This window comes from Lissotriton vulgaris, chromosome 10 (genome assembly GCF_964263255.1).
Source record: "Lissotriton vulgaris chromosome 10, aLisVul1.2, whole genome shotgun sequence".
Taxonomy (NCBI): Eukaryota; Metazoa; Chordata; class Amphibia; order Caudata; family Salamandridae; genus Lissotriton; species Lissotriton vulgaris.
Genome location: NC_141698.1, coordinates 211,352,078 through 211,370,285, shown reverse-complemented (window position 1 = coordinate 211,370,285; position 18,208 = coordinate 211,352,078). Strand labels below are relative to the sequence as shown.

General features: G+C 46.5%; 1 protein-coding gene across 1 annotated transcript in view; it reads right to left on the bottom strand.

The window, feature by feature from the left end:
• MINDY4 (MINDY lysine 48 deubiquitinase 4) overlaps window positions 1-18,208 on the bottom strand; it is a 718,486-nt gene that overhangs the window by 190,833 nt on the left and 509,445 nt on the right. Inside the window, exon 10 of the mRNA XM_086940895.1 lies at window positions 17,916-18,017. Coding sequence (XP_086797021.1) covers window positions 17,916-18,017 — 102 coding nt within the window. The remainder of the gene's footprint in view (window positions 1-17,915; window positions 18,018-18,208) is intronic.

Genomic DNA, 18,208 nt, shown 5'->3' with positions numbered 1-18,208 from the left:
ATATCGGGTGGAGAACTCTGCTTCTCCATGATGCGGGTATGATGTTTGATTGGAAAGCTTAATTGAACAGTGGTGTAAAGTATTCCACCCAGAAAGTTGTATCTTGTTTGAAGAGCTAGTTTGGCAGTCTGTTTGGGCCTAGTGCTCCACTAGATCTAAGTTTTTTTTAGGACCGTCTTAACTTGGTTGATTCGAATCCAATTACCCTCAGACACGGTTCAGCGTAGAGGTTTTCCGATTGTTGCAAGGCGAGCTGGTGTTTGTTCATGGCTACATATTTGATACCCTTGTTATCTATTTTGACGTGATCATTTGTCGGGACGAGCTTGGCTTGCTGATAGGTTTTCATAATTGCATGCTTGTTGTTTTTGACTTAAATAGGCTATCCAATCTGCAGCTAGGATATTTTTATTATGAAGGTGGAATGAGTCATTTGCTATATTGTTTATTTCTGCCCAGAACTTCCTGTTATTTGATTTGCTGGTCTGCAGCAGCTTTAGCCAAGTTTTTGTTTGATACTAATAGGGATATGTACATCTTTTTTAACATAGAAAGAAAAGCAAGAAATCTCCAGTATATTCTATTTCGGAGAGATCTCTATGACTTTAGAGATTTCTATTTATAGAGTCTTAGTAAGACTTACATGCCCAAAGAGTATCTCTGCACGTAAGTGTATCGCATTATTATAATGAGTTTGCACAAAGATCATGAGTGACTAAAATTGAATGAATGAAGTGGAATGGTTCGCAATTGATAGAAGGAATATCTATCTGCAATAGAGTCATGATTGGGTTACTTTTACCTCTGGGAGTGAATATTATTTCTTTCTGGATTAATAGAATAAATGAAAATGAAAGGCACAGTCTTTTTTGGCTGACTGACTGTTTGATGCTAAGGACAGTCTCCTGTTTTGTGTATACTGTATTTGACCTTGAGTACAGATGTCTGATATGCTTTTTTATATTTTTTATAGATTGAAACATATTGTTTTTAAAATTAGCTTGCCCTCAAGAAGGGGGTTAAATTGAGTCAAGTCCACCGAAACTCTGCGTTGACAACCTGCTATTTATGATTCATGTGTTTAGTTTGTCTTTTTAATGTTATATATTTCACAATGTCGGGTTGATTGAGATTTGATATATGTAGTAAGTGTACATGGTATAATGAGATCTACCACAAAATTTGCGGACAAAGACAAATGTCTGAGTATGAAATAATAATACATCTTGATTCAACCATATGAGAAAAGGAATCTGTTGTATCTTCTCCTTTAAGGGTGAGCATTCCTTGCTAGGAATGTGACTTGCTAGGTAGCTACCCGCCTCGTGCCTGACCCCCGAGTGTTGCCGCCTTCGCTGCCCGCTGTGCCTCTGGTGTGCCCCTGAGCTGCTGCGCCCCTGAGCTCGCCAAGGATCTGGTCTTGTGCATAATTGTATATTTTGAAATATTGCCCAGTATCGTAATTGTTGTGCCTGTTTCGTTCTTGCTCTGTATTGTGATTGTTGTGCCCCCTGATTGCTGCCACCACCGCTGGCCGCTGTGCCTCTACGGTTTCGGTTTCTGTTGTAGTATTCCTGTTGTTGTGCCCTGCGCCCCTCCACCCCGCTCCCTGCCGCCGCTCAGCCCAACCCCCGTTCCCTCCTGCATCACTGCTCCTCCACTCCCCACTGCGCTCCCGCCTCCCAGCTGCTCCTCCCTCGCTCCGCCCCCCCCTCCATTCTCCACTTATGGCGGAGTGGCAAACGCGCAGCGTTCACGCGCAGCAGGCGCGCCAAAGGTAAGCCAGTCTACGCCCGTCCGCGCCTGGACCGCGCCCAGCACCAGAACCCCTGGCCCCCGCGGTGACCATCCCCCCCGCAGAACATACGACTCCGCAGCCCTCAATGCCCTCAACACCGGTAGACTCCCCGATTGCCACCGAGCTACCCCAGGACACACCCATGGACCCTTCACCTGCCAATCCTGCAAGTTCTGCTGCATCAGGACCCACACTACAACCACAAACACCAAACAGAGCTCCAACAACAACCACCTGAAGTGCATCCTGCTCAACACCCGCTCGGTTCACAGACACGCCATAGAACTATGGAACCTACTTGACACCACAACTCCAGACGTCGCCTTTCTCACGGAAACCTGGATGAACGCCTCATCAGCACCCGACATCGCCATAGCCATCCCGGACGGATACAAGATCATCCGAAGAGACCACATCAACAAAACAGGAGGAGGCATCGCGATCGTCCACAAGAACACATCCGCATCTCGACCAGCTCCGACGACCCCCTCAGAGACACCGAACACCTCCACTTCCAGATACACACCGACCCCAAGACAACACTCAGAGGCACCCTCATATACAGACCCCCAGGACCCCGTACACAATTTTGCGAAGACATCGCCGACCTTGTCAGCCCACACGCCCTCCCTTCCGAGGACTACATTCTCCTAGGAGACTTCAACTTTCACCTGGAGAATAACAATGACAACAACACCACCACCCTGCTTGATAACCTCGCCAATCTCGGACTCAAACAGCTGGTGAACACCCCCACCCACTACGCCGGACACACGCTCGACCCAATCTTCTCCTCCAGCAAACACATCTCCTTTAATCACACCACAGGACTCCACTGGACGGACCACAGCTGCGTCCACTTCAGCTTCAGAAAGACAACGACCCACCACCAGCCACAACAGGTTCCCCGCAGAAACTGGAACAAAATTACCCTCGACCAGCTTACCTCATCACTGAACCAAAACCCTCCCGCCAGATCTACGGACCCAAATCAAGCAGCCTTTAATCTCACACAATGGATCACCCACTGCGCTGACGTACTAGCACCCCTGAAAAACCGTCCCATCAGACCAGAAAGCAAAAGAGCCTCCTGGTTCAATGACGACCTTAAGAACTCCAAAAAGAACTGCCGCACCCTCGAGAAAATCTGGGGAAAAAACCCAACCGCAGACAACATGACCGCCTGTCCTCTCCCCCTACCTTCGAACTGAAGCCCCCTACCACCACTCTCCGCGCCTGGACCCCAATCAGCACCGAAGAAACCATACGCATGATGAACTCCATCCATTCCGGATCTCCAACCGACCCATGCCCCCACCACATCTTCAATAAGGCCGACTCCATCATCGCACCCCAACTCCGAGATATCATCAACTGCTCCTTCAACACCGCTACCTTCCCGGAAAGCTAGAAGCATGCCGAACTCCGCGCCCTCTGAAGAAACCTACAGCAGACCCCACCGAACGTAAGGACTACCGCCCCATCTCGCTCCTCCCACCATCAGTTCACGACCCTTCGCCTCACCTACCCCTCCATCACTCCACACAGACCCCCGCTGCATCCCGTCTGTTATTCAGCTCCAGCCCCTGCCGAGCCTCAGCCAGGCTCCCTTCCAACCCTCTCATCCTATCCTTCTCACATCTCCTTCACTTCGTCCCTCCTTCTCTCCACTACCCGGTTTCAGTCAGCTCCAGCCCCTGCCGAGCCTCAGCCAGGCTCCCTTCCAACCCTCTCATCCTATCCTTCTCACATCTCCTTCACTTCGTCCCTCCTTCTCTCCACTACCCGGTTTCACTCAGCCATTCTTCCCTCTGCAGCCAGCTTGTCCGGCCCCCTTCCTTCAGCTCTCCTGCCCTTTCTTCTCTTCATCTCCTCCCTCATCTACCCCCTTCCATTCAGGCCCCTTTCCTTCGTACCCACTTCCTACGACCCTCCCTATCCCTACACCCAATAACTCTATCCCTCCCTCGTCCTTGTATACCACGTCCACCATCCGTCCTTGGCGCCCCACCCCCCTCCCTACGACCCCCTCGTCCCTCCTTCACCCCATCTCTTTTTGCCCGCCATCCCTCATTCACAGCATAATCTGAAAAAGTGTGGGCAGAAGGTGAGGTAGGGAGCTAGAAGGGGGAAGGAAGAGAGAGAATCGGGTGCTAGAAAAGTTTACGCTATATAAAACTGCATTAAGTAAAATAAATACTTGCACCCATTCACAGCATAATCTGAAAAAGTGTGGGCAGAAGGTGAGGTGGGGAGCTAGAAGGGGGAAGGAAGGGAGAGAATCGGGTGCTAGAAAAACTTGAGGAAGATTACTTCATATAATTTTTTACACATCGTTTTATTTTATTTTAATTGTAACGGATCCGATTGCAGAGTCGAGAGTGCAGAGTCGAGAGTGCAGAGTCGAGAGTGCAGAGTCGAGAGTGCAGAGTCGAGAGTGCAGAGTCGAGAGTGCAGAGTCGAGAGTGCAGAGTCGATAGTGCAGAGTCGAGAGTGCAGAGTCGAGAGTGCAGAGTCGAGAGTGCAGAGTCGAGAGTGCAGAGTCGAGAGTGCAGAGTCGAGAGTGCAGAGTCGAGAGTGCAGAGTCGAGGGTGCAGAGTCGAGGGTGCAGAGTGACTAGTGAGTGCAGAGTGACTGCAGAGTGCTAGGGAGTGCAGAGTGCTAGGGAGTGCAGAGTGACTGCAGAGTGCTAGGGAGTGCTAGGGAGTGCAGAGTGCTAGGGAGTGCTAGGGAGTGCAGAGTGCTAGGGAGTGCTAGGGAGTGCAGAGTGCTAGGGAGTGCTAGGGAGTGCAGAGTGCTAGGGAGTGCTAGGGAGTGCAGAGTGCTAGGGAGGGCTAGGGAGTGCAGAGTGACTAGGGAGGGCTAGGGAGTGCAGAGTGACTAGGGAGTGCAGAGTGACTAGGGAGTGCTAGGAAGTGCAGAGTGACTAGGGAGTGCTAGGGAATGCAGAGTGCTAGGGAGTGCTAGGAGTGCAGAGTGACTAGGAAGTGCAGAGTGACTAGGGAGTGCAGAGTGACTAGGGAGTGCAGAGTGACTAGTGAGTGCAGAGTGACTAGTGAGTGCAGAGTGACTGCAGAGTGCTAGGGAGTGCAGAGTGCTAGGGAGTGCAGAGTGACTGCAGAGTGCTAGGGAGTGCTAGGGAGTGCAGAGTGCTAGGGAGTGCTAGGGAGTGCAGAGTGCTAGGGAGGGCTAGGGAGTGCAGAGTGACTAGGGAGGGCTAGGGAGTGCAGAGTGACTAGGGAGTGCAGAGTGACTAGGGAGTGCAGAGTGACTAGGGAGTGCTAGGGAATGCAGAGTGCTAGGGAGTGCTAGGAGTGCAGAGTGACTAGGAAGTGCAGAGTGACTAGGGAGTGCAGAGTGACTAGGGAGTGCAGAGTGACTAGGGAGTGCAGAGTGACTAGGGAGTGCAGAGTGACTAGGGAGTGCAGAGTGACTAGGGAGTGCAGAGTGACTAGGGAGTGCAGAGTGACTAGGGAGTGCAGAGTGACTAGGGAGTGCAGAGTGACTAGGGAGTGCAGAGTGACTAGGGAGTGCAGAGTGACTAGGGAGTGGAGAGTGACTGCAGAGTGACTGCAGAGATTAAGCTAATGGCAATGTAAATGGCAATGCCATTTATTTATCTGTTTTCAAAACCAACACATAAATACAAATGTTGTCATTTACAATGCCAATAGCTCTAACTTTTCCAAAAGCGAAACCATTGCATTGTAAATGCTTGTTTTTAATTATTTTCCCCTAACCCTTCCCCCGAGTTCATGTTGCCCCATCACCCCAAAATAGTAGCAGCTGTCAAGGCATTCAGGGGACTATGACTGGTTGTCTGGCAGATCAATGATCATACATCCCCATGACACGTAATGGATCAGTGAAGAGACATTAGGCATTTCCTATGGGGTTGTCATAATAAATCGTCCTGGCACCACAGGTTTGAAAAGGCTTAAATATAGGTCTAGCCCTAGGAGTATCAGCCAATTGTTAAGGGCTTGGCAGGCTGCCAAGTACCAAACGGGCAGTGGGGGAGGCTTTAAAAATGCTTACCTCCTATAGATAAAAGTGAGAAAGATGCCTAACCCTGTGAAGACCACCAAAACAAAGTGGAAGAAGTCCCAGAAAAGTAGAGATGTGAGGATTCTCTACCTGTAATTTGACTATGAAAGAAAATCTGCACCACTCAGCCGTTGTGGTGAATTGCAGCTCTGGGTCCCTTCCTCTCAGTGCCTGTTTTCAGTCACATAAGAGGCATGAAGTAGACTATGCATGCTTCAATGTTATTTGAAGTGAATAGGACACCGTTCTGTTAATTCTGGGTACCTGAGATTCCCAGTATGGTGAGAGGAAACATTTCAACAATGTGAATCCTTGAAAGATCTGATGTACTAAAACTGTTATTATGTGTTTTAAGATCCCTCCTTAAAGAAAGGAGACCAAATTAAAGCCAATATTTCAAACATAGGGATTAGCATTTTTCCTGGCTTTATCCTGCCAGTCTCAACAAAGACTTTCACTGGTTTCGATGTCTAAAAGTCCCTAAGATATAATGTAAAAAGGAAGTTTAGTGCCTGTTGATAATTGGGTTACTGATTCAGGGGGGTGAAACCTTAATCAAGCAGAAACCACAATCCCGGTCAGGGTTAATTATAAGCAAACCCCAAATTAACCTGTGCTCAACTCTCTTGTAGCTTGGCACACAAGCATACAGGCTTAACTTGGAAGCAATGTATAATATATTTATGCAGCACTTCAAAGAGTCATAAAGTGAAAATACAGCACAAGAAAAACCCCACAGCAATTTCGAAAAATGAATAAAATGTATTAAATTATTTGAACAAAGCAAACACAAGGAGATGATGGACGGAGTGCTGAAACTTTTCAGACACTCACCCCAGTCACAAATCTGGGTTGAATCCATCATCGTTCTTTAGCTCACTTCGCCACTCCAGTTCAGACCATGCTATATGCAAATTATTCTTGACCCTGTGCCTCATGGGAACAGTCCAGCCCGAACTGCCAGGCCAGGTCCTCCCTGGACCAGAAATAAGCATCCTTGGATCGGTAACACCCCTCAACAGCCAGGCTAACTTGAATCCAGTGGCAAAGTGAGCAAGGGACCCACGTCTGGGCATGGCCTGCCAACTTAGAGCAAATTTAGTAGGGGTAAGGACCTTTGCCAGAATATAGGGCTTGAAATGTGATCTGCCCTTTGACTGACACATAGTGCCGTTAATAAAAGTGCAACAAAGCTTGATCAAAACAATTGAGGCAGTGCAACGCTGGCCATGACGAGGCCATGTCTGAGGTTCCAAGGTACAACATGCAGATAGGTAAGTATAGTAACAAGCACTGGCGTTGCCAATAGGTCTCGCAGTAGGAAAGTTTGAGCTATTGGTTTTCTAAATGACATTTTATTTTTTTGTTTTGTGATTTACAATGCCCATATTTTTAACTTTTCGCATTAGAAAAGTTTGAGCGATTGGTATTGTAAATGACACTTTTTAATTTATGTGTTGGTTTTGAAAATAGCAAAATTAATAGCTTTGTCAGTTACAATGTCAATAGTTTTAACTTTCGCAAATGTGACACCTATAGCATTTGTAATGCAATGTGTGTTGTATTTACGTGACTTAGATGTATTGATATTACAAATAACAATGGCTTTTAATTTTGTAAATAATTAATACTTAAATAAAAGTTATTGTAATTTATAATGGCAATAGCTTAAACGTTTGTAAATACATTTTGTGAAGATTATGTTCAGTGTATTTTATTGTGACGAAAATCCAAGAACATTGCATTTGCACCTACACACACATATGTGTTGTAGCACTGAGTGGTGTGAGGGTGTGAGGGTGAGGGGGTGTGAGGGTGAGTGGGTGTGTGAGTGTGTGAGGGTGAGTGAGGGGGTGTGAGGGTGAGAGTGTGTGAGGGTGAGGGTGTGAGGCTGAGTGAGGGTGAGAGGGTTGTGAGGGGGATGAGGGTGTGACCAGTTAGATATGGTTGGTATATGTTAAACATAATGAGGATAAGAAATGGACCGTAGAGCGTTAGATATATATGTTTACGGTATTTGCAAATAGAGGAAAGCGTCCCCACCCCTGCAAGAAATACTGGCAGGATAATGAGCAAGTAAGGGAAAATTAGATTTAGGAACCGCCATACGAGATGTGCCTAGGTTCCCAGACGATCGATCAGGCGATGGAGCCGAGATTGGGCTCCAGTCGCCTCTTTCAAAGACTTCAACTCAGCTTCCATATAAGGTAGCACAGGATAGACGATGCCGGTGATGCAACGTGCGCCCCCCCCCCTTCGGTATGCATTTGGAGCGGGGGAACCAGGCTTGATCCACCATGTTTGGCTCGGCACCCAGTGATTAGGAGCAAATCACGTAATCACCCACGGGACTAACACTAAGGAAGGTGCCCCCGTTCTATAACGCTGCTGTGCGCGTAAAAAAAAAATGCTTTCATACCCGCGGGCTGAGTCCACACCAGATATAGCTGTGCACTCCTACGCATTGGAGGTAAGACTACAATGCAAAAAAAAAAAAATAAGAAAAGGAGTGGAAAGATTCATACTAATCTCCTGAGTGTCGGGTATAACCACTTAATCTCCCGGTGAGGGGGATTTGATAGGCAGAAGGTAGCCTCAAAGACTTTTACCATGTCCTGAGTGCAACAGGATAGAGTTAAATGAAAAGAGCGTGGGAGAGGTGTGGCGCATGCCCTGAGTTGCTGAGTCCGGAGCGCAAGGCTCGCGGTTCAATCCCCACATATGCTGATCTGATGTACTAAAGGTGCCGTCAAATTCAGTGATATCGAAAGGGAGGCACAGTAAAATAAAATAATTGCCTAGGAGCTCACAGGCCGGTCAGGGGTGACAAAGCCGGGACCGCGCAGAGGTTTCTGCATTACATCTACATAAGTCAGCTGGTCTGGTTAGGGCTGTACGTAAAGACATGAAAGGTGAGGGACTGCAAATGGACGGAATGAGGTAAACAAAGAACAAGAGCGGCAGGGAAACTGAAAGTACGGTCGGCCACCGGCCAGCCATGAATAATTAGGGGAGGAGAAGCCGCAGAGCACACCCTGGGAGAAGCCCTTTGATGTGGTGGCGGCCGTGAAAAAATGCAATTAGGAGGGAGGGAGGGAGGCTGATGCGCGTGCTTGTTGGGTCACGTGATTCACGTGAACTCGAAGAAAACTGCACGAAAAAACCTGTGGTTTCACGAGTAGTTTGAGCACTTGAATTCTCGCCATTTCCCATTCCTTCGGAATGGAAAAGGCGAGACTTAAAAAGCAGCCCAAAGCAGGCACTCGGACACCGGCCCCTCGGGGATAGCCCAAATGCCCGCGTTACCAATCCCACGCTGTCTGTGCCCCCGTTACGTCCCGTAAATGCCGCAGCGTCACGTAAGGCCGTGTATTTTAAGGGAGGATACACTCTTGCGTACACGTAACCAGGGGGCCACAGTTTGTAACAAGTGCTGCCAGACACCGAGTCACACGCTGCGTGCGAGTTTCGGGCAGCGGGGTTTTTTTGTGGAGAGCTTCCGGTTAAACAAACAGTGCCGCTTTTGAGCAATTCCAAAGCATCGGATTCATCTGGCACACACAGCTGTTTGTTTTCCGTCTCCTCTCTCCTTTTTCCTGTCCCGTCCCCGTTTGTGTTTTTTAAGCGGACCGCGGCACCGTGTGGAAGTCAGGCATGTTTGAATGGATGGTCGAAGGAGCACTGACAACAATTTAGAGGAAGAACCTTATATTGTAAAAGCATCAGCACTGAGAGGTCCAGCCCTTTGCTTTAAAGAAACAGAAGCAGCACCTGACGTTTTACCCATGCTTCTCTCGCGAAACATGTGAAAGAAAATATTTTTAGCACGTCAGTGGGAAGTTTGTGGTATTTAATTCACAGCGCTTCATGTTGGCTTCTAAGCACTCGACGGTGTGGAGATATCGAGAGTTATGGCACAGCCTTCATTCCGCTCGGACTATATCAACTCTATAACTCGGCCATGACCTTCGACTTGTTTATCATCGGGCTATGCGCTCAGAAGTGGCAGATAACATCATAGCGCTCTACAAAGCACCCATAGTAAAGAGACATCAATATAAACTTGCCTCTGGTTTATTACACCTCTGTAGTTGTATCGTGCTGGAGGACACTGGGATCAAAACTGTTTTTAGTTTGATTGGATTGAACAGAGGAGAATGAGCTGCACACGTTGCGTCGTAATTGAAACCCACATCAAACTATATTTGAATCAGCAGGTTTAAGAAAGCTGATTTTTATGTTAAACAGTCCTGAGAAGAATAGCAAGCACTCTTTTCTCACATCCTCCCACAGTAACATTAATTGATGCATTGTAGGGATTGCTTGTTATGGGGATTTTTTCCCACGTGAGAAGCACATTTCCTCATAGTCTCGTGCTGTTGCCGTTTTCCTCTACTCATCAGACTCGCAACGAGCTACGTTTATTTGCTCCGTAAGGTGCAGTCTCACGGCCACCAGAAGATGTCGCTGTGGTCATGGCACGGAGGAAATGCAGGGAAATGAAACCCGCAAGATGTAAACCACAAGAGACCCTGTTGTTTGGGACTGTCACGAGCTGAGTGCAGGGAAATGAAACCCGCAAGATGTAAACCACAAGAGACCCTGTTGTTTGGGATGGTCACGAGCTGTGGTTGGACTTGAACATGCAGCAAGCAAGAGCATGTTAGAGAGCATATTGCTTATAATGCAAATACCGCTTTTAATAATGTAAACCGTTACTCAGTGAACCTCATGTAGGATTACCACCTTCTTAGAAAAAAATGTGTTTACCTTTTGATGACAAGTAACGCATAATAAGAACTGTTATGTAGAAAAAAATCGAACAAAGAACAAGAGCGGCAGGGAAACTGAAAGTACGGCCGGCCACTGGCCAGCCATGAATAATTAGGGGAGGAGAAGCCGCAGAGCACACGCTGGGAGAAGCCCTTTGATGTGGTGGCGGCCGTGAAAAAATGCAATTAGGAGGGAGGGAGGGAGGCTGATGCGCGTGCTTGTTTGGTCACGTGATTCACGTGAACTCGAAGAAAACCGCACGAAAAAACCTGTGGTTTCACGAGTATTTTGAGCACTTGAATTCTCGCCATTTCCCATTCCTTCGGAATGGAAAAGGCGAGACCTAAAAATATATTCAAAGTGTAAAGTGCCAGCAAGCAAGCAAAATGCAGCTGGGCCAAAAGGGCATTAAGAAGCAGTAGGAACAGCACTATGTAGCCCCTGACGATAAAAAGTCTGCATGTCCCCAGGTCTGCAAGCTTGCAAATAAGTATGTGCAAATATGTTTCAAAGTGCAAAGTGCCATGAAAGAGAACCGATGCCTGTCACGTAAAATGTGAGTTTAAGCACAACCACCCTGTAAGAGGAGCAATGAAAGGGATTAAGGCAATGCAGTGTGAGCCCTAGCAAAGAGTGATCTAGTAGCGCGAGATGCGACCTGCAGAGCATACATGGGTGGTCCAGAGTTATAATACAACTGGGACAAAAAGGGGGGATGAGAAGTGTGCAAGTCCGCCAGTCCGTGGGCTTATGTTTGAGATCATACAAGTTCATAATAAGTGCAGCCCGATTGATATACATGCACTTGGAAGATATAGTTCCTTAGCATCCTTCCCACTGTAGCAAAGAACTTGCCATATCGTACTAGCTCCATGGGGATATCGGACAAGAAAACGTAAGCCACAGCTTCTCTGCACGTTCTTATGCTGTGCGGCAAAAACAGACGCCTTAAGAGGGTTCGCGTTAGGGGAAGCAACTCTGGGCAGCAGCATACTAGGGGTTCTACGGATTCCAAGGTGCACTGCCTTTGCCCTGGAGATTTTGTTTTCCAATGGGCCCTTTGGTAACATATAGGCAGTGTCTGGAGTCTGGTCAACAATATGGTCCTCAAGGCTTGTCTTCCCATGGCCGCTCTCAAGTATGGTTGGCAGGGAACATTTCATGGGATTTAACTAGACCGATGGCGCCAGGGGTGTGCCTTATTTGATTTAGATTTTGTTCCTCTGCCAGGAGCTTGCTCTGCATCTTTCAAGTGCTCTTAATGTGCTGTAGGGTGACAACTGGGTTCATGAGGCATTCTGTGCTCAAAGTTTATGTAATTATAGTACTGTTGCCCATGCGCTTTTATCGTCCTGAAATATTATTCCCAGGTCTCCTTTCAGGGAGTCTTTGTCGGCTCTAGCCACTTGGTGGTAGTATTTGATTACATCCTTTTTGCATTCAATGTCCATGTTTACCAACCCAAATTCCATTCGAATCAGTGTGTGTCTAGTTGTTTTAGGGAGACCACATCTTTTCAGTAAGCAGCTACATGAAGATGCTCAAATAGCTTTGTGATCATCCCATGGTATGCAAGATGCCCATAACGTATTGTAGGTAGCAGTTTGGCACTTCAAATCACCTCTGCTTTTGGGCTCTGTAAATTGTGGTGAAGTTTGGCTAAGGCAAACAATGTTTTTGCCCCTGATCCAGTTCTCCAGTTCACGCAAGAGCACTGTCGTGAAGGCTTTTTCATCTTCAACTAAGAGTGCTATTAGCCTAGAATTTCCTGATGTTGTGTATGATCCCTTTTTATGTATTAGGTGCAGGATTGAGCCTTTCCATGACTCCATGATTCCAGGATGTTGGATAAGAGTTTGGACATATAAGGTGCCCACAGCTAGGTATCCGCACTAAAGATTCTCCCAGGTCGGCCATTTGGTCCTGTAGCTCCATCCTTGCAGATTGTCTTCAAGATGGTTACTGTCTCCTTTTCAGTATTTACATTTGACGATTCCTCTAGGCCATCTATGGCTCGAGCAATTAGGATCTCCGAAGTGGCCCTAGATTTCATGTGTCTACGTAGAGGCTTATCACATGGTCGACCCATTTTTCTGCATGGATGGCGTCCTCTTTGCACGTCAATTTGCTTGTCAAGTCATTATTGTAGCCACATAATTCCTGTGACTTGCTTGGGGCCAGCAGAGCGTGAATGCATTTCCACTCTTCCTCTATATATTTTAGTTTTAAAGCCTACACTGCTTTTTTGTTTTCTCCTTGCCTCTTTTAGCGCTCTTTCGGTGGTTGGGCCCTTCTGTGTCTTTGTTCAGCCAAACAACGCATTCTTTAACTAAGCTTGAACTCTTTGTTTGCAGGGTATGAGAAGGACTTGTGTCTTATGGGCAGGCAAGGTTTGGTTTGCTCCTTATTGGAGGTTAAAGCCGCATCTAGTTCTCTTGTTGTGGCACCCCAGTTTTTCCTTTTTAGATTCATTTGTATGGTCGGGGTGGGTGGGAGGTGTCAACTTTGCTTTCCACTTTTGGTATAAGGCTTGGCTGCTGGACCCCACTTTATTCTTTTTTTAAGTGGACCAGCGTTAGTTGGAAGCAGTTGGACTGCCAGATTGAGGGACATGTAAATTTTAGAACTCATGTTGACCGTGATGGAGAGCGGATGATGGTCTCTTTCAGTTCTAGTTGGAACCTGGTATGCTTCACATTTGCTCAGAAGGTATTTGCTCAGAAAAATATAGCCCAGTGATGAAATATTTCTGAATGTGGGTCTAGATTTATCCTCCGGGGTGCCTTTCTGATCATAGGAGCTCAGGTCAAGCTCTCTGATGCAGTCCTCTAATGTGTTACGATGCATAGCCTCATGTACCCCCCAGGATGGCACAGCGTGAGTTGAAACTGCCAGGCACAATGCACTTATGCCCTGGGTATTCATAATGGAGCATCTGGTCACAAATGTTGGTAACAACCTTTCTTTTTTCCTCCCTACGTAGATTGATGTACAGGTCAATCACCATGATGGGAGTGGCTTTCCCATCCATTGCCAGGTCTTCCAGATCAAGAGCCTGTACATCATTGTTGCAAAGTCATCCTGTGCCCTGGGCACCAACCAACTTTTTGCTGACTGGTACTGGTGGTAACTGACTCTGACTGACCCTGGGCTCTTCCTAACTAGGTCCAGGGCCAGTGCTATGCTGAAAGAGACACATTTAGAAAACAGTGAAAACACCTAAATACACTAGGGTACACTATGGTATGGGGTACCCCTTTGATTGGCATGACCTACCCTATCAGACCCCATTAAATGATAGGGCAAGGGGATTAAAACTACCTAGAAGTCCCTAGTTCACAACAGGGAATGGCAGTTTAGAGGCCAGAACCTTTTTTCTGCACTTGCATGTGTGCACTGCTGAAGCCTGATGTCACTTTAAAAGTAGCCCTGGGTGGGAGGACTGCTTTTAAAAAGTAAATTTTGCCCAAACTCGACTTTGGTGTTAGGGGCACTTAAAAGGGATAACCTACAATGTGTTGGCATATTAGATACCCTCTAGGTGTCCAAGGGGTGGTGGGGGGGGGGGGGGTGTCAGGTATTTATAAGGTAGACCCTTCTAAAGTGAGTTTTATATGCCCTGGGTTAAGTGAAATTTCACATTTCACTCCATACATTGTGATAAAGTGCTGCCCAAATTCGACTTTGATGCTAGGAGCACTGTGGAGGGAGGATCTGCATTATTTATATAGATTGGGGGTCCTGTACATATAAGTGAAGTACTTCTAAAATATGTTTTTATAAGCCCTAGTGCTGGAAAAATGGCCCAAGTCATTTTTCCCATTGCAAATCCCATGCCAAATAGGTTAACATGGCAAGAAGTTATTAACTAATAACTCCTGATAGGAGAATGATAGAACTTCCATTCAAAGACTTCCTAGAGCGGTAGTGATGAATCCAACAATATCATATTGTTGAATTTCTCCTAAAATGTACAGACAAGAAGTTATAAGACTTTCTTGGTTTGTAAGTCCAGATGTAGCCTTCCAGTGGTCTGCCCTGATAGGTCAGAGTTAAGTGGATTCGCCAGGCTGCCTTGAAGAGGTGATGAAGAGCCCCTGGGGTTAACCAGCTCTGCTGGGAGGGCAGTGTGCTGCCACACAGGAATGCCAGAGCAGGGGGAGGAGTCATAAACCATGGTCTTCAAAGGGAAGGGGACGGCCTCAGTGTCATTTACAACTCTACTCTCTTGACCCAAAGCCAGAGCTAGGATTAAGGAAGGAATGAGCAGATGCAGGGGGGAGTGTTTATGGAAAATAAGCCATCCTAGGGGTGTGTTTAGCCAGCTCTTACCACTCTGCTTGAAAATCAGCTATTATGAATATGGAAGATTCGGTGCACTCTGGGACAAAATAATGCCACACTCAACAGGATGTGGTCATATCCTTGGGGAGTTGCCCTGCACCCATTGGTCAGGAGTGACCTCCTGCTTGACCCAGAACACTTGGAAAAAGTATCTGAGAGGGGAAGAGTCTCTCAGATCTGCTGCTTGACACTTAAGAAAGCAAGACATTGCCATGCTGAGAAGTTGGGGTGCAAATTCTAAGGCCTGCCCTCTGAAGACTGCGCCAGCTGAAATTACAGCCCTGTGGTGTACCTTGCTGTAAAAAAACTAAAAAGTGGACTCCCTGCAAGCGACAGGTTAACAGAGCTCACCTGGAATATCACCACCAACATCCTCAACCTGGAGAACTATTTCTAAGGGTTTTGTCCACGTGGATTGTGGGAACTGAAGTCCTCAACTTTCAAGAACCATCTTGGAGCTTCCAGACCCTTGGAGGGAGCTTGATACGCTTTGGGACCCTTTGGGGAACTTCAGGAAGAAGTCCCAGAAGTTTGGATAACTTTGGAGCAACTTTGGAAAAAAGCTCCATAGGGTTAACGACTCAACCTGGCCAGCCAAGACACCAGCCTTCAAACCGAGAGCCGGCGGAGCCATCCAGGTTCATCCCGCTAAAAGCTTCGGAGGTCCGACTTCCACAGTTTGACCGGGGGTAGAAGAAATCCGAGGCCGGCAAACCCTCACCGAATCCGGCCTGGTGAAGAGCACCAAAGGAAGCCGCGAGAAAAAGCTTCAGAAAAGTTTCTAAGTCCGAAGGTAAAAACTGTGACCGGGACCTAACGCAAGGGGTAGCCGCTCAGGGCTCCATCGCGGTTGGCCTGAAACTTTGACTTTGAGCCGGTCTATAGTGACCAGATATCCCAATATGGTGCTATAAGTTTCTGGGTGGTATATAATGCTAAATCTTTGAACATTCATATCTCCGGTTCCCTACATTGAACGTTTGTTGTTTTGGTGCCATTGTAAAGATAAAAATATGAACTATTTTTATAAATTGATGTTGGATTTTTATTATGTGTTGTGTCTTAATTATTTACTGAATTGGTGTTTTTAAATGCTTTACATTCCTGTCTTTGAAGTTAAGCCTGCCTGCTTGCAGCCAAGCTACCAAGGGCTGAGCATAGGAATGATTTTCTAAAACCTATTCTGAGCCCTATACCGTGTTATTGGCCTTATAGCCAGTGGTAGACCTACATTTGCCCCTACCAATAATCCACTTTCCAACAATCATTCATGAGGTTTAATAATTCCTTTCTTTTTAACTGCAGGTCAAGTTTCACAAAGGTGGAAAGTCCCCCATTGGATCTCCCAAACACATCTTTCTTCTGTGCTACTGTGTGAATTGTGTGATGCCCTGGAATGGAAATGGGTGCGATGACCCGTGTTTTTTGGAAGCACAAGATGTCCAGTCTATTTAAATATTCAAGAGTGCTTTTATTGTCAAGCAAGGTGTTTAATCCTGCCACGTTTCAGCTTAATATTTTGATTGTTGATCTGACTGCCTTTTTTGTTTCTCCTCTGCTGGTAGGGATTAAGCTGAACCTTGGTTGCGAGGGAAGTGGAAAGCCACCCCCTGTTTGTTTGCTCATTGCGGGAAGTGATACTAATTATAGCGCCAGTTGATGGCCCCCCCCCCGATTATTTGTCAAGTGAACTGTGATCTTTTTTTCCCATACGTGGGTGGTTATTTGCTTTGTTCCGCTCAGCATTCTCTAGGCATGCTTCTGCTTTGTGAGGGCATTTTGCCACTTTATCAAGACGTGGAGGTACTTTTCTGTCAATGGCTCACTGATGAGGCTGCCCCATTCTTAAAACACTCCTTTTTCGCTAGGATGTGTTTGATGTGTGAGGTATCTGCCCACCCTGTTAACATGGATTCTCTGCAACTGAACCAGGAGTAGGTTTTGATTTTTTTTTAAAGTGCCCCACACGCCTCTCAAGTTGAATTCCCGAGTGATGATCAATTTTCTTGATGTTGATGCAGTTAGGACTTCTTCTTCATCAACAGTGAGTTGAAATGAATGGAGGACTGGAATCCAGGTTGGGCAGTCCTGTGGCGGCTGGTGCACAGCGGTGCAGTGCCTTAGCAAGACACCACAATGGGAACGCCATTGAATGTTCCTGAGGGGCATGGGCTGTCAAGTCTATGCCCTGCAGGAACTGGGGGTACACGCATACGGTAGGGCATACTATGTGCCCCCTGCATGAATCCCCTGGAGCTGAGGCAACAGGGAGCCATTTCCTCAATGCCACACTTTTCATGGCAGGTTCACTGCCATGAAAAGTGTGCCGGCAAGAAAACTCCTAACATGCTTGGTAGTGCCGCAGCGGCACCACGAGCTTATTAGGGGCCTCAGACCACTGCAAAACCACCAGGGATCCTGGATCCCTGGCGTCAGCAGCAGTCCCATGGAGGTCCAATCGCCCAACTTGTAATAGGGCAGTTGGATCACCATTGCGACGGGAGCCGCACCACCTTCGTCGGTTTGGCAGTTTCATCAGACCGTCAAAATGAAAATAAGGCCCTAAGTCTCAAGAGATATCTACCTACAGAATATATCATATGTCTTGAGAACATCAAGATTAAATGTACAGATAAAAAGTTACGATAATCTGCATATCTGTGAATGATTTAGGATTTAACCCATATGTATGAATATAAATCAATTGTTCATATTATTTTTATTTAGGATTGTAAGATGAATATAGATGAATGTTTTCAACCCATAATACACTCAAATGTACATATCAAATTGATATAACAATAACAACAATACAAAAATACAAAAAAGTGGAAGATGCCACAAAATGACAAACGGAAAAATGCACTGAATATTTAGGAAGGCCACACAATTGTTTTATAAAAATGCATGCATGCACCGTTATCATTTTGTGAAGACATTGTATTTAACTCACAATGCAACAACTGCATGGTCTCTGTTCCCTGCACGCCACAAAATATCAGCAATGGCTATCGAAAGGCAATTTGCTCTTTGGTGATTTGAAGGTTTTAAACACCTGTAAAAGAACACATTAAAGTTAAGTCGTTTACAAACAGAAAAAAAACCTTAAAGAAAAAAATGTGAAAGTTCAGGAGCTTTTTGTTGAACAGGTGCCTCACTCTAAAGCGTTCTCTTGAAATGGGACGCTGGTAACAAAGCTAATATCTTGATCTGATTTTATACCCAGGTAGGAAACCAATATTTTTA